Genomic DNA, 25,117 nt, shown 5'->3' with positions numbered 1-25,117 from the left:
AATGGGACAAAACCAGGGCAAGGAGGGGGAGCTAGCGCAGGACAACAGCTCTGCAGGACCAGAGGAAAAGGGACCAAGCCCAGACCCTGGGGGGGTCGAAAAGGAAGGAAATCTAACCATTGAAACTCATGGTGTTGGGACAGATGAGGAGAACACAGCCGGTGGAGGATTGGACGAAGGCCCAGGCAGGGAGTCACCATCACCTACACCAGTGCACGGTTTGGATTCTCATGATAAGGTGTGCTCTCCCACGGATGGGGGGGTTACAGAGGGAGGGGATGGCGAGAAAGAGGGAGGAAGAAAGAATAGTGAGGAAGGCAGGGCTGAACCGCTGGCTCCACAGCAGCTGAATGGAATCGCACAGTCTGACAGAGAACCAGACCACGAGAGAAAAGACTTGGAGTGTACATTAGAAGACCAGCTTAAGTGTGACCTTCCTGGTGAAGTTGAAAGCAGTTGCAAAGAAGAAAACAGGAGTAAGAAGTACTCTTCACGTGTAAAGAACGAAATGGAGTCTGTCTGTGGAGATGACGACCAGCTAAAGAGCCAGGAAGAGGACAGAAAAGCTTCTTGTGATATTACAGGCCCCACCTTGGAGATTTTGGAAGGGAAGGATGGTTCAAAATCACGTGGTGGGGACGCCAACACAAACGTTCGCTTCACGGTTCAAGACCAAGCTTTAGTCATTACTGAAAACGTCAAGTTGGAGACTGAATCGCAAAACAAGAGGCCGATTAACAAGCCCACAACATCAAACCTCGTGATGAACTCGCAAGCGGAAACATCAAAGGACATCACCGAGGCAATTCAGCACAGCAACGAAGAAATACAAAAGAAGCTGCCAGAGAATCCAGATGAGGTTGTAACTGGAACTCCAAACCCCCAGAAGAACGTTGAAACCCACGGGCACTCTGTGGAGGATGTCTACGGAGCCAGAGAAGCAGAAACCTCCAGCGCTGGATGCTCGTCTCTGATGAATGCAGAAACCCAGGATGTCAGCAGAGCCAGAGAAAACGTTACGGGGCGTCAGCCAACAAATGATGTCATAAAGACCAGATTTACTAGTTCAACTCTGGCAGGTGCGGATTTACAAAGCAAAGCTGTGAGTCTGAGCCCAGAGGACCTCCGCGCCTTAGAAGTGGCATCCAAGTCACCTCGGGGTCACTCAGAGAGCCATCGACAAATATCTGCGGGCGAATTCACACAGGACCGGCTTCAGAAAGAAAGGCAATTAAATGTGTCAGACTTGGAGAGCCCTTGGACAGAGGAACCTTCACTTGGGAGATCACCCGCTGGAGGTCATAAAAATAAAGATGGCATGAGAGAGACCGAAGAAAGGGAAAATCTGGAATCTGCTTCAAAGGGTCCCTATTATTCCCATGCAAAGAAAACCGAGATAAAAGACCTTTCCCTGCATGGAAGAGAAACGGAAGAGGGTTGTTTTGTGACATCTAATATTGCCAGTGTAGGTATGCTGGGTGAAAACAAACCACGGCTACAAAGCTATGAAGTTGAGAACTGCGTTACATTCTCTGAAGACATTACAGATTCCAACCCCTCTTGTAAATCTGATGTTGAAGTTATGCAACAAAATGAAAAAGAGGATTCCCCTCTTTCAGTAAAGGCCAAAGTACACACAGAGAAAAGTCTGCAACGCTTTCTGGCTGAAGCAGTGATGAATCCCCTTTCAGAGACAGTGAAGAATACTACACATGAGATGGATCCAGAATGTTCCTCTTCTGTAAATGCAGTGATTGATGTAGGAGAACCAACAAAACAAAAGAGGTTAGTGGGAAATGCTAACGCTAACTCAAGCAACATGACGTCATCAGAGAGAGACAAGGTTGGTATCAGCTTGCGTAAGGAAACATCTGCAACTGGTTCCTTCTCTGAGATCATTGCTGGTCCTGAGACAACTTCAGGTCATACAGATGATAGGCAAAGTGTGGACAAGAAAACAGAAGTCAATCCGTCTGGTTCTTCTCAGCTTCAAGAAAAATGCATTTTAACAGATGCGTCAACCCATTCCACTGTGAGCCTGACAGACGATCAGGTCCAGGATGGTTGTGCAGACAACACGGCATACACATCTGCTGCACAAGATGTGCAACATTCCTCCTCCGTGTGCAATCTTATAAGTATGCAAGCTAACGAGGGACAAGATAAAGAGCAGAACAAGCTGTCAACAAAAGCAGATTTTCATGTGTTCGAGGAGAAACATTCAAGCCAGCTTGACCAAAAGCATGCATTAGAAAGCAGCCCAACCACCATCACGGAAGCACCACAGGGTGCACAGAAAAAACATGTTTCTGATATGATAAAGGAAGCCATTGAGTTGCAGAAGAAGATGAAGGAGTGGAGCAAGCCAGCTGAGGCCCGGGTCGATCTGACCTTAGATGCAACACAGTCTGTTAAAGTGTCACAGATGAAAGCAGCATTTGATGCGCCAAAGAAATCACCTGACAAAGCACTAGAGAGAAAACCTTCAGTAAGAAAAGGTAGGAACATTTCTGAGAAGGATGCTATTTATGTAATGCACAGACCCGACGGTGGATATTGAATTGTGGATTGCTACTAAACCAGACCAATATGGCATGCTTATAGCCTACCATATTATATTATTGCATGTTTACATTGTTTTCATATTTGCATTGCAAAGCCATTCCAGCTTTTTGTACATTGTTGCAGGAACATTCTTGACATACATTTTATTTAAAACCACTTCTATTGTTATTGTTTAATTATATATTATATTCTTTATTAATATTCAAATCTATGTAGGTATGCAGAAAATGATGACATTGTGTATCCCTTCCCTGCATAATGGTGCCATCTTGTGGTAATTTCCGTATAGGAAAATCAACGTCAACATATAGGTTAAGCTCAAAAAAAGCTTTCCAAAATGTGTTTATAGCTCAATGTACCCCCACCACGATACTATCAGCTCACTAATCGACTTAATTTAGCATTTACTGACTTCACTGCATGTATGACGTGCGCAAACTGGTTCTACAAGTAACTGCAGTCACGTCGTCCACATCGAACTTCATACCTGTTTTATGCTCCGAGTGGGCAGGGCTACGATGAGTATCTTTCGTGATTAGTGACCTTTGACGCCACTCAGTCATGTGTCGTCCAATCATGTTCCTTGTGGGGCGGGAGAAACCAAACAAGGCGTGGCTTCCGGCGAGTCTCGGACAAGTTGAGTGAGGCAGAGGCATAGGGAACATTCGCGCGATCAGGGACTGCTGCTGGGAAACTAAAGCTGTCTTTAGTGCAAAATTGAAGTCGGGCCTGGATATATTTTTCCTACGACAGCTGAGAAGGTAAGCACAGGCGCGAAGTCGTTTTGTCACGCGAGGTTCGTATTATGAGGCGAAGATTGCATTGCTGTGCGTAAGTTTAAGAATCTGTCCATGCGAAGGGATCATGGCAGCGTGGATCAGGCCAGATGGGCTGATCTGCAGTGCTCAAAACGGGGGATTGGTTTAATAAATTCTAATGTTTCATATCTGAACTGACATGCTTTTAGGGTGGAACACGTAATGCTGTGATTCGTATGGAAGGATTAGGTAACCCTTTTGACTTTGCTTAAACAGTGTGGGAAGCGAAAGTTGCTGCAGCTGGCTCTGTTTGAATGATTTTAGAATATTTGAATTAAAACTAACACGAATAGTAATGGTATTATGAAAGTTGGACCTTTCTATTTGAAATAACTAGTTTAGAGTGTTGGAATCTTTCATTTAAAATTTAAAAGGCATGTTCGAATCTTGGAATCTTTGTTTGCTGATCACATTAAAGATCAGAGCGAGCGAGTGATCAATAAACGTATAAAGCTAAAGTTTAACCACTTCAGTTTGCAACCAAAGCCTGATTTATCTGATTTATCACTTTGGTAACTTTTAACTTGCTTTGCTAATGTCAGTTGTTGGAACTCAGTCTGGTCTTGTCCTCTATTCACAGCAAAAAAATAAAGTTTATCAGTATAAGAGAGAAGAAATGATCTTTAGAAAGGATACAGAATCATTAAATTAGTTCAGTCAATATATATATATATATATATATATATATATATATATATATATATATATATATATATATATATATATATATATATATATGCAGAGAAAAATGTAGAAAGATTAGTGGCCAAGACGTGTTTAAACAAGTTGGCCGAACTTCCTGTAGGTGTGGATTATCTTGTCAGATCCAAGAAGGTGGATGAATTAAAAATCATCATTGAACCTTAACACAATGTGATGTCTGTGTGTGAATTAAGGTTTTGAATGTTATTAAATGACCAGCACTTTTGAGAAATTATGCTGAGGTGAGGACATAGTTTGTCAAGTCTTTTCTGTGTTTAAGAAAAAGTGTTTTATTCAACATGGAGTGACTTTGAGTGCTGCCATGTTGACAGTCTATGATTGTTCTTGTCATACAATTGGCACACTTAGACTTACTAATAATAAATGTCTAGTAAAAAGAGCCGAGACTGAGAATAAGTACACGGACGTCTGTCAGTTGGAATGATTAAAAAAAACTGATAAATGTGAAGAGAAACTTGCTGAGTGCACCTTTAGTGCAATGTGGTTTCTGTTTAAAACCTTCCCCTTTCCGTTAGAAGCACTTACATTTTTTATAATGGGGGAAAAAATAATTTTTGCAATTTCAGCTGGAAGAACAATTTTTTTGGTTGTTATTGTTCCATTCAGTACGCATCTTAACTTCAGGTTACGGTCTATCCCTGCATTAAGCGTAATATTCTATAAGGCATTTTAGATTAAATTGCTCCTTTGTTTTGAGTTGTTGGATTTGACTCCTTCACATCCACCCTAAAAGTGTTAGTGTACTGTCTTGGAGGTTTGCTTCTCTTTTTACTTCTTTCATTGACCTTCAGTTATCTCAGAGGAGGAGAACAAGTGTTTGGGCTGCTACACCCTGTAAGTGTTTCAGTGAATATTATGTAGCGTGCAGGGTTTTCTGTGGTTACCCATGTGTTGACCGCACTGTAATATTGTCTGGCTTATTTCAGTTTGACTCCCTAACTTGCCAGGCATCAGGAAATAATATAAAAATAATGAAACCTCAAATGCTGTGACGTATTGTGAGGCATAAAAACGTTTGTTTAGAAATCTAAGAAATGTCAGATATGTTTGCATTGACTGCTTTCTGTTTGCAGTATTGTATTGCATTGACATTGCAGACGTTTACAAAGCCATTTCACATTTCATGGATTTCATTCATTTTATATATGTATATATAGAAATATATATAGAACCAGAAGGATGAATGAACTCCTTGTACGTGGATAAAAGTGCACTATGGTTCGGTTATAGCCTTTTTCATATCTTTTTTTATGTATTTTTTTTCCAAGAGGACAGCCTTTGTTCTTGTTTAGTCATAGCTGGTGCATGATATAACTGGAGGCCACGCTGAAATCTTGACATGGTAATGTTTGGGCTGGCTGTCAGAATGCATCAGCCTGTTTACGCGTATGGACGTCATTGCATCAGCTCCTCTGTGCCTGTTTCCTTGTGCTCCTTGGGAAATGGGTCAGGATGCTGGGTAAAATTAGTCAGGAGATGCAGGAAGTTGCCGCAAGGCTGGAGAGGATGCAGCTTCGAGAGTGCGTGTGTGTGTGAGAGAGAGAGAGACATAAGTGGACATATATAGGCAGGGAGAGTCTGTTGAGTTTTAAGGAAGTTTTGTTTCCTCTAAAAACCTGACACTTTCAGGTTGCGTTGCACATTTAACAGATAGAGTTCTTGTGTTATGCATGCGTGGTTTAGGCTGCATTCATCAGACTGTTGAGCGTTACGATGGATATCTCACCATCAGCAGGTATGCACACTTAAATGCATCCTTTTTCAAGACCTGCAGCTGTTAATATACATTATTGTCTTTGCTGAAACTCTCTTGTTGCTGATTTGAGAAAGAGTTGCCTAGGGATGCACCGATACCACTTTTTTGGAAAACGAGTACGAGTACTTGCATTTCAGTACTCGCCGATACCGAGTACTTAATAAAAACATGATTTAAATTTACAGGTAACAGCTTTAGTCATATAATTTAACCAAAAAAACAAGGGACTAGTTTGGAATTAAGAACATTTATTTAAAATGAAAAGCATGTTGTATGCAACATATTACAGAATAAATAATTGTCATTGGTGAGCGGTGAGATAGTCAGGGAGTTCATGCTCGGAGATGTACACCCCCAGCACTCGCTTTTGCTCAATGAGGGACTGGAGCATGTAATACGTGCTGTTCCAGCGTGTCTGTACGTCCTGCTGCAGTCTCTTTATTGGCTGGTTGAGCTGTCCCTGAATGTCCTCGAGGCGGGAGTAGGCTAAGGCGGAATGTTTAAAATGCCCAACTATTTTCCGCCCCACTGCTATAGCATCAGCTATGCTCCTCTGTGCTAATAAGCCCTCGTGAACAGCCAGTTGGAGCGTGTGCGTGACACACGGCAGACTTGGGAGCCCTGCGTCATTCATGGCTTTTATCATGTTTTTGGCATTGTCACGAAGCACAACATGTACTGATGTTTTAGGTATACCCCATGTCTGGAGCATTTCCTCAAACACATGCGCTATAGCCTGGCTGGTGTACGAGCCTCGGAATTGTTTCGCATGTAATATGGCTCGTTGCGGCGTAAAACTCTCGTCTATCCACTGGGAGGTTAGGCTAATTAGCGACACGGGGCTAACACTGCTTGTCCAAATATCCGTGGTGAAACTAAACAGTAGGCTGTGGATATGTTTTTTCACGGAGTCGTGTAGTTTAGGCAGCTCCATGTCAGTCATGTAGCGGCGGCTTGGGACATCATATCTGGGCTCCAGAACATGAAGGAGACGCAGGAATCCCACATTTTCTACCTCCGAGAGTGGCTGGTCACTCAGTGCAATGTACTCGATAATTGCCTGTGTTATTTTCACAGCACGTGGATTGTCTCTGGACATTTTCTCTCTTCTTGCAAGAGTTTGCTGCAGCGTGGGTTGTGTTGGTTTAGAAGCGTACTCTTTGTACTCGTTGCCGGTATCGGGGGACTTTTAACGAGTACGAGTACTTTAGAAAATGTGGTATCGAGGCCGATACCAGATATCGGTATCGGTGCATCCCTAGAGTTGCCCTATGTGACATGATGATTAAGCAATTAACAGGTTAGAAGCAAACTGTCAAGTTGTGCCGATAGTCGATCCAAGATGTCTTTGATATAAGGCCATTCTCCTGTTAATATATTAAAACTATTATTATTATTATTATTATTAGGCTGCCTGTTGTTATTATTGGGCTATTATTATCAGATTGCCCAGCTATTTCACACATACATGCAAATGTGGGTTCTCTTTCTCATTGGAAATGGACTCTAAAACTAAGCCCACCTTAATTTACTTTAAAACCTTTATTTACTAATTTATGTAATTATTTTCTTCATGGTTTCATCATAAAACATCAGTCTAAATCTTGTTGTGGTGCCCAGTCCAGAGCGCCTATCTGTTTTAATTTAACTTTCCTCCAAATATGAACCAATATGAACTTGGGCTACTTGAAATAGGCAATATTTAGTCTTAAACTGTTGGTCATTAAAATAATAGATTTTTCATCTTGACAGATTTTTAGATTAATAACTTCCGTGCGGTGCCAACTTATCACAGCAGGACACGTGCGATCCTAATAGCGATTTATGACTGCTGTATCCAAATATATGAACTATTTAAATATTTCTATATTTAACAGCAGTTTTTCAGTGTGTTTGAAAGTGTATTATTTTGGTTATTGGTGCTTCCACGTGCTCTCTCTCTCTCTCTCTCTGTCTCTCTCTCTCTGTCTCTGTCTCTCTCTCTCTCTCTCTGTCTCTCTCTCTCTCTCTGTCTCTCACGCATGCACGGTTTAAAAATCACCAAATAGTTATGAAATGCCTGTGACAAGTAGAAAGACTCTTCTCTCTTGCCCCCACCCACCCCATATACTATAATATTGTGTATTAGTGATCTCACAGGCTGACAATATGAAAAATGACCATATCGCCCCAACCCTACTGTGAAGTCTTTTGACATCTCTACCCTTAGTGTGATTTACTTCTGTTCATTGATTACCTGCATAGCAATTAGCTGAATAGTCAAATGTCACCTTTTAAAAGCTGTATAAAATGCTTTGAAGGGTGAAGTGTCGAAGACGCATTGATTTACCTTGGATCTTCAGTAGCTAAACAACAGATTCAGATTTTGAGCTCAGATCTGAATGCTACATTTCATGCCATCGTATTTGGTTGTTTAGATTCTTAGCCCACTGTGTTTATAATTTAGAGCATTTAAGCCCTATACATATATTTATACACACCGTATCAAATAGAACGATAAACGATATTTAGAAATCAATATGTCTGGTGCAAAAATTAAGGAATTTAAAGGATTTCACCCAAAAATTAAAATTACCCCATATTTTACTCGCCTCGAAGCCATCCTAGGGTCCTAGAGTAGTTATTTATATATATATATATATATATATATATATATATATATATATATATATATATATATATATATATATATATATATATATATGGCAAAATCAAAAGCTTGGTAATGCTTTTTTATAGGGTCCATTATTTTTAATCGATTTTATATGCAAGTACTGTGACTTAAAACTAACCTTTATGCCTGGTTATCACATGTCGTGACCATAGATTGAAACAGGTGTGCTTCAAGTCACTGCAGAAAACCCAACAAATTGAACAACAAAAAAAAAAGAAAAATGTTGCTGAAGATGGGCTTATTAAAAATGCAAAATCATTCTCTGCCAGCGGAAAACAAAAAGCTTTTCTGTGCTGTTGTATCATGTCATAATGCAGGGTGTTTATCAAATAATGTCTTCGAAACCTTTATGAATACAGTCGGTTCCCTTCAGAGACCCACCTGGGCTGCATTTTTATTTTGTAATGTGCAGTGCTCATGTTTATTTAAATGCAAATTAGTCAAATGGCACAAATGAATCAATATAGAATGTACATCGAAATATCAGAGATGTGTTTGCATGTGATAATGCAGGGTGTGATTCTACAGACTGATCATCATAAACTGCTCTCAAAATTCAGTTTAAGTCATTTTTTATGTTAGACCTGAGTGCAAAATAGTTAGCTGGTGTTTTAAGCAAGGGCAGAGAGGGCAGAGATTCTCATACACTAGCACCTTATTTGACTGTAAAAAGGCAGCTAATTCCTAGCTAGAATTCAATCACAATTGCCCTTTTTGGCCCTGGAGCAGGAAGAGGATTTAGGTGGTCTCATCCCTCTTCTGTATTATAACAAATGGCATTCAGAGTGGCCCGTGGCTCACCAGGCTGTTAGAAGCCTTTCATTTATTCATTCTCATGTCATCCAAAACCTGTTGACTGCTTCTGCCACTGTGCACAAATTTCTGATGAATGTTTCAGTTTAATGGACACTGAAACTTTCAAGCTTCAAAAAGCACCCGAAGTACCATATAAGTGGTCTAAATGACTTTGTGCTGTTATCTCACTTTTATCGTATTTTATTTGTGTTTCTGTATCCTGTTTTACGCATGAAAGTCGCAGGCCTCATTCATATGTATTGCTCATTTGCATGGCTGATGAATTGGCTCCTATTTGCATATCTAAACCACTGATCAGCTAATGCGAATATGAAAAAACTTAGATTTAAAAGAGTTGTCAGAAAGGTGTGGGATTTATATTTTAGACGTGGCTACCCAATGCATTCCATGACTCGAGGAGTGATAAATACTCTTACTGAAACGCCTTGGGGAACAGAAACTTGCTGTCACCGTTTACACCGCACGATGAACCACACCCTGTCTGACGAGGAAGGAAGCAGTATTATCTGTCCACGTAACATGGGTCAGCACAAGCTAATAAACTTCAGTTTGAGTGTAAGCCACAATCCAATTGTCACACTTGCAGGCAGAGGTTTTATGAAACAAGCTAAACTTGAGCAAGGTCATGATCATTTATTACTCATAATTAAATTCTATTTGAGCAAATATACAATGAAACGATAATATTTGAAGACATAATCAAATTAGGCAAAATGTTTAATTGGCACGTAAGGGCGAGGCATGCGTCAAGTTTTGTGAAGGATGGGCTTTTCATTTCTGGAAAACTCTGCAGAGTTCAGTGGGTTCAGACTCCATGCGGGTCTGCAGATAAATCATCTCTATGTATTCTGGTGTCTTTTCAGGCAGGGAATGCATTTATTTGAATAAGAAGCATTGTATCCACCTCTGGTGTGATGACATCAGGACTGAACATGGTTGTGCAGCCCAACACTTCAGTTGGATTTCAGTTAACCTTCCCTCTGGGTTTGGTATTCGTGTTAGAGAGACAAGAGGATACGGCAGCAGTGAACATTCTTAATAATATTCTCATATACTTGCAGTGTTACCCGTCAGGGGTCAGAGTGTCACAGTGAGCCTAGAAGTGTCAAATGAGTTGTAGATATACGAGACGGTGTCTGCGGGGTTGAAGGGAGCGCTTGTGTTGAGAATATCTGGTAAATGGAATTTTTAAACAGAGCCATGTATGGTCTTTGAGTCGAGTGTAAAATGGCTCTGTCTGACTATATGCAAAAACAAGCTCACCGTCTTTTACTTTCTTACAGTTGTCACTTTCTCTGTCTTGTGCCTTTTCTATGCTGTTGTATAAGAGCTCAACGACGTGTCTGGATTTTATAGCAGTAAGTAACGCAGGTACATGACTGGCCACCTGTATGCAACAGGCATGTGCCACAATGCATTGTTAGTGATTTTATACAGATTTTTTACAAATATTAAATTGTGATAATTGTGTATTATTATTATTACCAGTATTTAATTGATAAATACAGTAAAATCAGTAATATTTTACAATTATTACAATTGAAACTTTGTTAAATATGATTAAGTTCTCATTTTATTTCTGTTTTAATTTATTTTAAAATGTATATGATCCCTGTTGTGGCAAAAATAAATTTTGCATGATGTTTCAGAAAGCATTCTCATTTTGTGCTCGAAACATTCCGTACTATTATTAGTGTTGAATTTTTATTACAATTTTTTTTTTTTTTTGGAAAAATGTTTTGCATGATTCTTAAATGTACAGAACATTCAAAAGTGCAAACTTTATTTGTCTTGTGAAAAATTATTAATGTCTTCATGGCCACTTTTGATCAATGCATGCACCCTTGCTGAGTAAAAATAATGATTCTTCCTCAGGTTTTAGAATGGTAGGGTGCACCTAGTGCATGACTCTCTTGTCACCTCAGTGGTGTTACTGTTGCCTTCAATACCAATCGAGATCCAGGAAATGCTCTTTTGGATAAGGCCTACCCAGCCTTCACTCTCTGTGTTTCACAGTGAATCCGGTAGACCAGTGATGCCACAGTGCTGTGTTACAAGGCTTCCTTTGTGTACGACTCAGTTCAGGAAGTGAAGGAATCGCCTCAGATGGTTGTGGAGGCGGTATCACTCTGATTCATTGCCCAGAACTCAATGTGAAGTGAGAGTCGCCACAATAAAGGCTTTTCCTCTTGTTTGGTTAAATGAAGGTTTGATGGAGATCATCTATAGGTCTCTCAAATAATTCCCAGTTTCTCTTACTTCTGTTGTGCAAGCATAACCGCGATTCGTTTTGTTCAAGCGCCTCGGCTCTTTTCTGACATCTGTTCACAGGGAGACAGTAGCTGGATTGAGCTTGCGGTCAGGAATCTATGAATCATTTATTCACTTGCCTGCGGCGCTTATTAGTTGGTATCAGTTCAAGATTTTGATGAAGTAGATCTTTTATCTTTCTCTTCAAAAGCAGGGATTCAATGTTCTAATTATCGGAGTCATTTCTTTAAGTCAGCGTGAATTATTGACATTCAAGTGAAACCGTGAATATGCAGTGTGGAAAACAGATGACACTTGATTTTTATGCAGCGAGGAATGAATGGGTATTAAGAAGAGTGCATTTTTGTGTTCATATTTTTAGAGTTTGAGAAAGCTCTTCCCATTCTGCCAGTCTCTGTAGTAGTTTTCAGGCTTTGTTGTTAGATCGATTGCATCTTTATTAGTGCACACGTTAAAAACATGACATGCCCAGATCATCTTTTTCCTCTCTTTCACTCAGTCATGTTTATTTAGCATGTCTGTATGGTACTTTTGACTGGCACATCTGACCAAAAAAAAATAAAAAATCTAAATTCTGTCAAGTTCACAACTTTTTGTTTTCCATGGAAGAAGAAAAAAAAATCACATTGGTTTGGAATGAGACAAAAAGTACTTGTTTCTATGTAGGCTACTGATCAAAAGTTTTGGTCATCTGATACCTTGTATAATTTATTCCGAGATCGCTATGAATGAGCGAATGAGCACATCAGATTGATTTCAGATCATGTGACACTGAAGAGTAAATTGCATTTCTAAGCTTATTACAATGGAAAACAATTTTTTCATTGCAGTAATATTTTGCTATGTTTCAGTTTATCATAATCATTTGTGATCTTAATGAACTAAAAAAAAGGATGATTTTGAAAAAAAAAAAGAATGGTAGTGCAGGCCTGCAGAAAATCAAAAGCTTCAAAAGTATGTAGAGGAAACTGTGGTTTTGACCCAGTAACCCAGCTTTCAAAGCTGTATCCGTCTTGAAGCAAGTTACGATTAAACATCTTAGTCTGACCCTTGTTTTTCTAATACTCTGTGGCTGAGAATCCTAGACCAACAAACTTGTTTCTACCACAGCTTGTTTTGGATGACAACACTTCTGGCCATCTGCAACTACTTTTTGTTCATGTAGGCAGTCTGCTAACACACCTGGTGTGACCGTGTAAATTCCGTCCTTGGTTCTTTGTGGTATTATTTGTGCAGTTTTTAATGGGTGAGGAATGTGAGAGCAAGTCCTGCTTCATTGTTCTCGTTACAGCATTCCTTGGTAAACTGTCCAGCAGCTTTCTGGACATTGTCTGGAATTTTGTGCCTTAATGCCCAGGCTAGGTTTTATCTGTCGAACCCAGAAGACGATCATGGCCAAGAAAAGTAGTTGCAATCAGAAACTTTTACATTACGTCATTATGTTTATTAGATGTTGTTGGCGTTTTGTGTTCACGTTGCAGTAAATTCCCAAAGTCTTTGCCAGGGTTGCTCGGCTACTCGTGTAAATTGTTTTGCATTCCCTTAATGGTGAAAGAGAAGCATCGCTGGAAGCGTGGCATGATCCTACACTTGCTTGGAATGTACGCAGACATTAAGATCAGTTTATGGTCAGGATTGATTTTTCAGTAAGTTGGCTTGCAGTGCTCATTAACCCGTCAGGAGACGATAAGAGTGAGATTGGTTTTGCTTAAGGTAGTACCACACCTCTTCACAGTCATACCTCAAATCGTTTATGTCCATATCACAAACAGTGCAGATTCGGTATACATTGATTTGTAATACTTCTGGTTAGATGTGTTTTAAAATACCTTAACTTGTCCTGCTATATTTACAGTAAGAAAAAAAAAAGAAAAATATGGTTGCTAAAAATGTACGGAATAAAATACCAACAATGTTGGTTTTACAGGATGGCATATAGGTGCCTGCATATACAGTAGTCAACAGTTAAAGTGGATCCACTTCAAACATTGACTACTGTATTATAACGTATACCCATATATTTTATCAATTGATATTAAGTTAATATACCAGTCTACTGCTTTTTTTAACCAGTTTTTCTTGTTATAGACTCTTCGTGTCTTTTTAATAGTCTATGAAATAAGCTGTTGTAGACGTTAGTGTTATCATGGTGTAATAGACATGGTGTAATCTAGTGCTGGGTGGTTTATATTAAATACTTCAGTGTGTGTGTGTGTGTGTGTTTTAATTTATATGAATTTCTAAAATACCGCAATACCGGTATGTCATTTGAACAACATTCGTACTGAGAAACCGTTAAAAAGGGGGTCTATTTCACTGTTGTACTGTGGTTAGGAACAGCTGTATGTGTTACTAAGCATGAAAGTTCTAAAACAGAAGCTGTAGAATGTAAACCCAGCCACAAATATCCACCGTCCCCTGCCATCAGCTCCCTCGTTTCTCACACTCACAAGCGCCAATTCAGAACTAGATTTAGCAACTTTCTTACTTTTTCTTGCAGTATACATACCGACAAATCTAGCAACCTTTTTACTTGACATTTTACATTTTACTTCATCAGTAAATGAGTACAAAACAGCGTTTCCAAGCAACTGTCACTTGCTGACTACTTGAAATTATAGATATGCGAGCGTAGTTCTTCCGTTAATATCTTCACAACATTCACTCATCGTGACGGTAAAATATGGCATTTTAAATCAATCTACTGTAGCGAAAAATGTCAGTAGAAATGTTAACACCCGGTCATGCCGTTGTATGTCGTGAAACCCGCATCATTTTGAAAAATACTGTGATATAAATTTTTGCTCAAACCGCCCAGTGTAATCCGTCACTGCTGTTCAAGACTTGTGAAATGTTTAGAAACGATAGTCTGTGGAAACATTCTGTAACTCCTTTTGTAAATGTCTGCTTTTCTCTTTTTGCTGACAAAAGCGCAAACTAAAGTAAACCATTGACTTTTTTTTTTTTGGTGCTGTTTGAAGAAATCACTGTCTTGCTATGTGTGTTTGTTAAAAATGTGCTTTGTGTAAGTGAGCAGCAATAATAATATCAGTTTGTGCAGGGGAAGCTGGAGACATTTAGCAAGGCTGATTCTTTGGGATTGAACCAAATTTAATGAATAAATGACACTCGTTTTTGCATTTTACGGAACTTTTATTTTTTTATTTTGAGAATTTAATAAAGCAGCGTCATAATGCTTTAAAAAGTTACGATTGTGATAATTGATAAAATCTCAATTCGTGGCCAATTTGTGCAACCCTAATGTGATTTGAAATTTAAATAAGCATTATTTGAGTCATTTTCAGTTTCTCTTCCCAACAAATCCTTGTTCAGCAGGCTAAAGGTCAGATAATCGTGGATCTGTTTTTGTATTAATTCTTTTATCCCTCTCTTTGTGCTGTAGAACATTTCTCACACATCATTTTTGCAGCTCTGTAATCCTGCTGCGAATTGATATCGTGTTGCTTGGCAGTGAATTTGCACAATTATCATTTCCCATTCTCCAACACTCTGAGACTCCCATTGTTGCCTTTTTAGGGGACATTTTCATTCCAGTCAGTGTCTTGCTGAATAAGATTCTTCGACATATGTGCTGCAGACAACAATGTCAAGCCTTTCAGCTGCCGATCATGGCCAGATTATGTGGTGAAGTTATGCAGGGGACTCTATTTGTCTAAATAGATGTTTTATGGTGTTATGTAACTGTCTTAATGGCTGCTGGATGGTCTTGGCGGCCGCCTAATGACTCGTGGAAGTGTCAAGATGGCTATTGTGTGCTGGAGTGATACAGCATGTTGCGTTTTGTTTTATGTCACAATGTGGGCTGTTGAGTGATGAAGTCATTTTGGATTTGGAGTTAATATGTGCAATGCAAAGTGTGGAATGTGAAATACTCTATAACAATCCCTAAAGTTTTTTTCCCCTCACATGTCACTAGACAACACGAGTGGGTTCAGTCCATCTCAAGTGGTCAAAAGAATTGGAAAACGTGCTACTTGGCGGTTTTTATTTATCTATATTATTATTATTATCCCCTATTTTTTGTTTGCTTACTCTATATGTATTGGTATTTTTTTTAGATGTATATTCTTGGTTTAACCACAGTGGCAGACTTTGCCAAAAAAAAAAAAGTTATTTGGATGGTTGCAGAATATCTCAACTCAGGTTTTTTGGAACTACAACTGATCTATTCTAGATACACATGAACATTTATTTTCACATTTTCTCATAGACTTGTAGACCCTAACTGAAATCCAAATGTCGTAATCAAGACATTTCAAACTTCCATATTTAGTATAAATCCTTTTTAGGAGCTACCAAGTTAACATCAAACACTATTTTAAATGGTGGCAGGAAAGTGTTCTAATTTCTGGTGTAGATTATCTCTGGTCTCTCCAAATCTGTGATTTTTTTTTTTTTTTTTTTTTTTTTTTTTTTTTTTTTTTTTTTTTTTTTTTTTTTCACAGAAAAGATATTTCGAAGAATATTAGCGACCATCCTGTTTTGGTGACCATTGACTTCTATTGTATAGATGAAAAACACACATTTCTCAAAATATCTTCTATTTCCAAAAAGCAAAAAAAGTCATAGAGAACTTGAGCAATCTAAAGCTCAACTATCCCTTCAGTGCTTTAGTTTTATAGTGTACACTTGTTTAAAGTAAACTAAAACCCTCAAAGATTATGTGAAGGAATCGTTTGACAGGTTATTTGAGTTTGGAGCGATTGTGATAGGCCCGTCTGCTAAAATAGACCTTGTACTGTAGCCTTTTTTGGCTGGAAATAATCTGTGTGATCCAGTAACATATCGGAGAGCTCTGTGTTGAGTCTCTACATTAGCCGGGTACGTTTTGTACTTAAAAGGCCAAATTTACTTCTTGGTTCTACCTTTTTTTTTTTTTTTTTTTTTCTCATTTTTTCCTACTGTGGTATTTTGCTGGTGTTGCTAGGCGATTCGTGAGTGTTGGTAAATACAGGCTGGATTTCACCATGTGTTACTTGGCAGTAAGTCCTCTGCTCTACTTTGACTACAGCCAGGCTCCACCATCAAACAGCCGACCGCAGTTCGACTACATGAACCTGCTGATTCAAATCTACGCAAAGCACCACGCCCCCCTCTCTCCTTCTCATTCGCTATCACACGCTTTTTCTCTCTCCACCTGGCGTTCAACGTGACTGCCAAGAGCGCTACGGTTGCGACCCCATGTTAACCTCTGGAACAGTGGAGTATCTCTGAAGTCATTCTGGTGTGTCAGTGTGGCGTAGAGACTAAATACCAGCAGCAGGATAGGGCTGAGCAGATTGAGCACAAGGTCAGCACGTTTCATCTGGATTCACATGCCACGTCAGGTCTTCAGAGCGGTGCAGATGTCAAATCATGCGCAGCTCTGCTAATTCTCGAAGTGAATCCCATCTCCACATGTGCACATGGAAGTGGAACCATTCCACTTGGCACTTTCTTTAGTCGTAATTAGTTTATGCCATTACAGTCTGATAGTGAATTGTGGGGTTACTTCTTTGTATTAATATTTCATAACATGACTTTTTGATACAGATTCTTGGTTAAATACAAAATCAGTTATCAAATGTTCAAGGCCATTTAAGATATAGAGTTTGTTTCTTTGTGGGATCAGAATTGAAGAAATGTATTATTACATCACTACGCTGTTCAGTTTGATTGGATTTAATGGTTTAACTCTTTGCTGCTCTGACAAAGCCAGAACATGAACATGATCGGTTTGGGTCACTCTATAGGTATAGCCCATGGACGTTGTTGGAGCTGGAATGCATTTCACAAAGGTTCACTTGATGTTCACTTCGGTCATTGCTGCATTTTTATTGTTTCAGAACACCATTCTTGACAAAATCGTTTTCGTGAGCTCGTTGTTCTGCCAACATAAGACCATCTGATTATCAATTTATGTGGCATTATTCCCCTAGGAAATGACTATGAATTTGCTACAATTGCACTCTTTACACACAACACAACCAATGGTTCTTCGCTTGCTTCTGGTGTGGAATAAAAGGAAAACGGTTTTATCTTGATTGTGAGGTGTGGTAATAGATAAATTTCGCAATCATGAGGAATTGACTTACACATGCTCCGAATTACACCTTTCTGTTTGGAATGTATTTCGAGCTTGTTTTAAATCGTAGAGATGATGTAGTGATTGATTAAAACAGACAAAAGAATGCAAGCAGTGCCTCCGAATGCTCATGCAAACATAATATTGCTACAGGCGAGAGTGAATGTTTGACAGAACCTTTGCAGAGGCTTGCAAAGGAAAATATTCTGAGCCAGGTGAGGTTATGCAAGAAGTCTTTATAAATACATACACCAGTTCACCAGTTTATTTCTTGTTTGTCCAATTAATTTTTTTCCCAGTTCAAAAAAAAAAAAAAATCTGCAAAATGTTTTGGGTAATTTACTGCTAGTTTTCCATCCCTTTGTAACCCTAATTGTTAGTCACGTATAGTTATGTAGGCTAATTTTTATTTATTTATTTATTTTTCCTCAGTTAACTTGCAGTTAAGAAGCAATTCAGTTAGTCTGCTAAGCTAGCATACGGTCTCATCAAAGTGTGGGTCTTGTGAATTTAGGATTCGTCTTCTAGCTCTCTGTTGTTCCATTTCATTTGCTGCTTTAATCAGCTGAGCAGTAACCAAGAAGAGAAGCAGTGTAACCACAATGTTCCCTGTCTCTGTTGTTTTGTACATCCTTATTTGCACAAAAGACAGTTTGTTGAACCTAAAGTTGCTTTTTGAGAACTTGCGAAGAGCCGTCTCTGCTGCCCAAACAACCTTTTTTGGTTCCACTTGTGCTCCCGAAGAGATTGCCGTTCTTTCTGAACTTATGTTACCCTCAGGCAGTCGACCTCAGCAGCTTATGGGAAATGAGGCAATGAAAGGGGTGAGAATGAGGAAATGGCAGCAGTCGAGTTTGTTTGGAGCATGTGTGGTATTTCGAGCCTGCTGTTGTAGTAGTGTGCTGTGCGGGGCCTTCTGTGGTGCCGGAGGAAGTGTGAGATATAGCATCATAGCCATATCTGCCCAGTATCAGACGGCCTATTGTTAATAAAATGTCACAAAAACAAAAGAGCGTCCAATGGACGTATTTGTAGTTTGTGTGTTTCTTTAGAGCTTCTCTGAGAGTCTGTTCACACACTTTTCATTTGTGAAAAACTTTGTGACAAAATGGCAAAATAAAATGTAGGTTTACGCAGTACATGTTCATGAAAATATTCTTAGTTTAAGGTTTTTTTAAACCTTAGACTTTAAAATGTCATGCAACCAAGTTTTTTTTTTTTTTTTTTTTTTAATCAGTTTAATTGTTGATCCGTAAGTCACAGTGCATCTTTTTTTTTTTTTCTCTAGAGATTTAAGATGCCGCATTAAAGTTTTGACATGCAGCACAGTGGATTGGCACTACTAGTAACAATGGTCTTAAAGGCATAAGATTGTTTACATATTGACAGATGTGTATTAGAAATGGTGTATGGAAGATAATGTCTATGAATGTCTTCTGTATAGCGGGATATCCATGGTGTTGAGAGACAGAAGTTGTAGCATGTGATTGGTACAAAACCTTTTGTGCTTCACACTGTATTATCAGGAAACAAAGGTCACATTTTTCCCTCAGTCAAACAGCCACACCCACCAACAGGAACTGCTTCCTGTCCTCATTCCCTCACGCCGGTCTTCTACCGTTCACTATTGACTGTAATATTAATATAAAAATGTAAATGGAAAGAACATATAAAACAAAAGGTTGGCTGTTTTCATTTCAGGGTCTATGTATGACGTTTTAATTAACTTTGCGAGGTAAATATTTTTATACATTTTGAAACCCATGCACTGATAAATTATTCACAATATTAATTTATGTATGTAGCCTGCTTGTTATTTTAGTACTGTAATTTGGGTGATTTTGTTTTTTCGGGTTTTTCTCTTTTAATGTCCCTATATTTTTAATTTTGGTTTTAGTTATACATCAACTTTGACTGAATAAAAATGAATAATTAGCAACTTTTTCAAATAATGTTCGAACTTTTTTCGGGTTTTTCTTCATTTTTGCACCAGCCCGGATTGTTATAAAGGCGTTTATGTCTAACACGCATGTCTAAATGTGCTTATCTGAATGTTAACTACATTACAGTCTTAATGTAATCACATTGTTTCTCACCCCCTGAGCAATGAGGGTTGTATTTTGCTTCTTTTTTTTTTTTTTTTTTTTTCCTGGTTTTTTGACTCATTGCAGCCCTAAGGTTTCTACTGTTTTAGTTGGGCCTCAGTTGTTTTCATTGGGAAATGGCACGAAGATAGAAAGTTCTCGTAATTCAGGTTTGTGTTAAAACTGACGCAAGACAAGCCGAAACAGATAGCATAGAGACCAATGTGTAGTGTTGGAGTTTGCTGTGTGAAATAGGGAGATTTAATGCGCTCTGAGTGGGGATTTATTCCAGTTCCTTTCCACATTGGCCATAGTGAACCCATCTGGTACGTGTTCTGTCAAAACCATCTTTCCCACTTTGAACTCGGTTTGGTTTTTCAGCGGAGCTCTTTAAGATGGATTTCATCATTGCTCTGTGTGCCAGACACTGTGAAATCATGTGGACGTTTGGCAGTTTTAGCAGTTATAACTGTATCATGTTGAAGTGCCATTGTTCTGCTCAGGTAATTATTGACTTTTATTGCGACTGTTGCAGCATGTCACGTTTTAGGATTATATTTATACTAGCTAGAGGATTAAGACCATGTTTAAGCACTATAAAAGTGCCATTTACACAACACCATTGGATTACGGATTGCCGTGCACTAATGTGTTGAGCCTAAATCGGAATTTGCGCTTGAAATGCATTGAATCGCTGCAGATCTACTTGTCGTTAAGAAAAGTTACGAATGCATGGCGTGGACCATAAAATCAAGAATACATGGCATTTCAACCATTTCTTCCTATACGTGGTTCATGTCTGTTCAGTGAAAGCACTCAAGAGTTCATGTTATGACTTCATTTATCATTCTTGTCCTCTTTTTCTTGTTCAGATATGTTCAAACGGGTTGTGCGACAGAGTAAATTCCGGCATGTGTTCGGCCAGGCGGTGAAGAATGACCAGTGCTATGATGACATCAGGGTGTCCCGGGTCACGTGGGATAGCGCTTTCTGCGCAGTCAACCCCAAATTTGTTGCCATAATTGTGGAAGCCAGCGGAGGAGGAGCGTTCATGGTTTTGCCTCTTCATAAGGTGAGAGATCTGTTAAATGACATTGTTCTTGAGTGAAAATTCTGGTCATGGCTAGTTAAAATGTGGTTTGGAGGTATTAAAAGAAATTAGTGCTGTAAAATGATTTAATTAAGGTTAATTGCATCCAAAATTAATATATGTGTGTATACTGTGAATATTTATTATGTTTGTTTGCAGCCACTCACATATAGCATATATTTTGGAAACAAATATATTTTAATTTTTTAAATATAATTAATATATAAACGGCATATTTTGTCTTAAATGTGTATATATTTATTTATTTGTATATACATAGTAGATATTTTTTATGTATACAAAAACTTATTTTGGATGTGATTTAATAGTTTGACGGCATTAAAAGAAAACAGAGACGAGAAACAGGTGATGTTTTAATGCTACACTTTAATAGACTAAAATGTTTTTTTTTTTATTAAAGATACATTAAACACTGTGATATTGTACATTGTAACAATGTAGTTTTTAAAAAATGTAAATAAAAAGTTAATTTTTTTTTTTTCAAATTTCCACACTCCTCGTATAAAGACAATTCATGATGAGAAAAATGGATGGCAAGTTGTTATAATAGGAAAAAGCAAAGAGCAAATCTATTAAGTTTGCCATTTTCACTGAACCATTAGGTCCAGGCTAAATACTTTTTGTTCTACATAGAGTAAAACAGAATACAGGTTTGGTGTAAAAAGTTAACATGCATTGAACTATTCCTTGAAAGTTTGAGAAGAACATTACTTTAGCAAAAGACCTACAAGAATCTGAGGTGAGATTATGTCCTAACTGTGGAAAAGTCATGACCCAAGCCATGAAACTCTTTCAGCAAAATTGATGTTATGTAAAGGTGTAGAGTTGATCCTTTCTTCGCTGCAACCTCTGCTTAAGTGGTCTCAAGCTGCAGCTTTGTCACGCTTATGTTCTTTGTCCATGTTTGAATGTACACACACATAATTACAACCCTGCGTCTCTACAAATGGAGGCGATTATGATGGGTATGATTCATCAGACGTCTGCCTTGATGTGTTTGTGCCAGAGCTGTTAGAAGTAAAGGGCGTTCTGCTGGGAGTCTCAGTGTTGTTGAAGCATGGTCTGGCCACGTCAGGCTGAAAAATACTTGCTCTACCCCACTGAAAACTCCATCGACGTTTAAAAACCACACATTATCCAGGCTGCGTCTATATAGTGAAGCACGGTTTTTGGGTTTGGTTTTCAGTAAAGGTGAATTTTGGCGCATCACTAACAAAATTATAAAAAAGCAACAACGTAACTGTAACAGTATTGGCATTTCCAACTCTAACTAAGCTAAGTTATTTGTTACCCAGTGAGGATTTCTTCTTTTTCTTAATTGCTTGTGATAACAGAAGTAGAATTTGTGGTTTGAATCTTTGCAGCGCTCTGTCATTCGATACGTGTGATGAAGATCTCAGGCCTGCTGGGATTTTGTTACCTCGGAGCTTAATGCACTACCCTCTTTAACCTTCTGTCACTGTACTGCCGTCTGCTTGTGTTACAGCAGCAGAGATTTGCTTCATCTGGATGAAGTGTGTGTCACCTAGTCTGCTATGTATGTACACGGTTTAGTGCTTTTGCATTTGTTGGTTTAGTGAGTCTGCATGTTTGTGCAAGTTGAAGTGTATGGTTCATTCTGGGTTTTTTTTTTTTTCCTAGCTCACTTGAAGTTTTTGCTCTCATATTTGTGAACACTGCTCATATACTTTTTGGTTTTTTGAAAATGTTTTTATATATATATATATATATATATATATATATATATATATATATGTATATACACAGAGAAACGTGTATCTTAATACTTAGACACCCCAAACAAAGGTGAAATTAGATTTTGAAAAATATTCACCTATTACATAGTGTATAATAATAACAGTTGTAGTGATTTATTTATCATCCATGGTCCTTCATTTTTAGATCTCTTTTATTGTAAACAAAATAAAAAAATCTAATCTTGTGGTCAATATATTTAGTTTCTTTGAGTACACTTACTCTGTCACCTCCTCTATGCAAATCTAAGTAACGTCATCTGTGTTTAAAATTTAAATGAACTTATACTAAGCCTGAAGCATCCTGTGTTCACCCAAACGTGATTAAATTATCAACATTCATTCCAAACTTTACTTTACTTCTCCTGTGGAAGTACAAATTAAGATGTTTTGGTTACCAATGACTTCCATTTCATGAAAAAAAGATATCTAAGATATCTTGACATAATTCAGTCTTCACCGTAAAAAAAATGAGTAAATAATGACATGGTTGGGCGAACTATTCCTGTAAGACTTGGTTATGAGTTTTGTCTTTTTAGTAGTTGTCCAACTGTAGAAAGTGTTGTATTCATATCTGATCTCAGATTACTGTGGTAAGATTAGCGCGACAACCCGGAGCAGTGGTGTTGACAAGCAGAACAGTTCTCTGTAATTAGAGAGCGCTCAGACGCGACTGTGACATCCAAACCTCTTCGGGCTCTCGCCTGGATCCCGAGGCCTGTCATCAGCGTCACACACACACACACACACACACACACATGTGCGTTTGTGCACGCACTCGTAAATGATGTCACACTCAAGCGCTCAGCTGCACGGCCAGACGAGCTCAGCATGCAGAGGACAGAATCTCATGTTATTTACATTATTGGTTTTATTATTGGTTCTTGAAGCTTAGGTTTTGTGTTAGTTTAAAAAAAAAAAAAAAAAAAAAAAAGTGATGGATTACAGTAGTATAAATCCATTGTCATTCCAACACTGATGTTCAGATGAATAATGCAAGTGTGAGGGGAATTTATTAATCTGTGAAAATAAATCATGTTTGTCCTCACATTCTCACTGTTTTCCCAGAGCAGATTGCTTGATCCATCTGTCTGTTCCTTTGACGTAGGACTAAAATGAGCTGGGATTAAACGTTTTTTGCTGTGACTCCCAAGGTTTTCTGTAGAAATCAAAATCTATTTTAGGTACAAACGCAAAACACAAAAACTTGCTAATTAATATTTTTACTATATTTTACTATACACTTTTTTTATTTTTATTTTTTTATTTTATTATACACTATATTTTTAGTAATAAGGTCAAACAACCTTACCTTTACTTACTTAAAATTGTGTTTCCACAAGTAATAAAAGTATGACCCAAATTTAATTTGTCTTAATGAAATTACATTTTTTGGTAAAATGTTTTTTGACAAAATAGTCATTTCGTTAGCAGTAAACAAAACCGCGTGTCTCCTCCCTTCATTCATTCATTCATTCATATTTGAACAGAATTTTGCAGCTTAAATGTTTTACAGATTCTATTCCATATAGCAATTTGATTTAAGTGTAATGAACTACTTTTTGTGTGGACATCAGCTTAAAATTCAGTGGTTACCTCCTTAAAAAAAAAAAAAGAGAGAGCACAGACAAAGCCTTAGTTTGTTTACATGAATAGATTTCTTTTGTATAATTGATTTTTTTGGATTTGGGCTTAATTTTAATATTGTTTTTTTACATTTTCAGAAATGTGCAGCAAATAATAAAGACAACTCTTCATTCTTATTTTGTCTTAAATCTGATTTTGTTTGAGAATCAGATCATATTTTGAAACCAGTATCATAAATTATCGCATTGTGAGTTGAGTGAATTATTACATCCTTAGTTTCTTTAAATTTAGCCTTCACAAGAAACTCTTCACTTCAGTGTCTTTTTTTTGGTTCTTTTGTGTCTGTGTTATGTCCTGTCTGCTGTCCTTCTGCTTCATCTGACGCTCTGCACCCCTCCCTAAGTATCTCCTCTGATTCAGGGCAGCCCTGCATCTGTCTATGGTCCGTCTTCCCAGGCTGCCCCGTTCCCAGAAGCCCCCTGCAATCGGACAGCTGGCTCTGGGGGAGCTATTGTCCCTGTGCGTATGCCAGGTTCTGGACAGCTCTTTGTTTCCCAGCTCAAATCTGTATGGGAACTCCTCATCCTCACTTGATTCTCCAAAATCCTCAGACCCATGCGTCTGTCTATTGTTTCCCAGCAGGGAGTAGTGGTAGCTGTTTGGCTGAGTGTTCAGGGCTCTTGATGTGTAAGTGGCCGGGGTTGGAGAAAGGCTGATAGGTTTCAGTATGCTTATTTTAATTCGCCCACATGTCATTTTGTCACATGGATATTTTGTCTTATACAGTTATATAGTTAATAGTAATAAAATAACAACAATGGCAGACTATCCTGATGAGGGTAGTGATAGACTTGTGGTATTAATAGTGGTACT

At 38.3% G+C, this 25,117-nt stretch overlaps 1 protein-coding gene across 3 annotated transcripts in view; it reads left to right on the top strand.

The window, feature by feature from the left end:
- Positions 1 to 25,117, top strand: part of coro1ca (coronin, actin binding protein, 1Ca) — a 40,100-nt gene continuing 14,983 nt past the window's right edge. The window contains exons 1-2 of one of the 3 annotated variants that reach the window (XM_043238968.1): positions 1 to 2,498; positions 20,665 to 20,864. In XM_043238968.1, the coding sequence (XP_043094903.1) occupies positions 2 to 2,498; positions 20,665 to 20,864 (2,697 nt within the window). In that variant the 5' untranslated portion in view covers position 1. Of the gene's footprint in view, positions 2,499 to 3,196; positions 3,327 to 5,717; positions 5,842 to 20,664; positions 20,865 to 25,117 lie in introns of those variants that run through there. The other 2 variants (XM_043238970.1, XM_043238969.1) reach the window with 2 other exon arrangements.

This window comes from Puntigrus tetrazona, chromosome 5, assembly GCF_018831695.1.
Source record: "Puntigrus tetrazona isolate hp1 chromosome 5, ASM1883169v1, whole genome shotgun sequence".
Taxonomy (NCBI): domain Eukaryota; kingdom Metazoa; phylum Chordata; class Actinopteri; order Cypriniformes; family Cyprinidae; genus Puntigrus; species Puntigrus tetrazona.
This window is presented reverse-complemented; position numbering and strand designations above follow the sequence as displayed.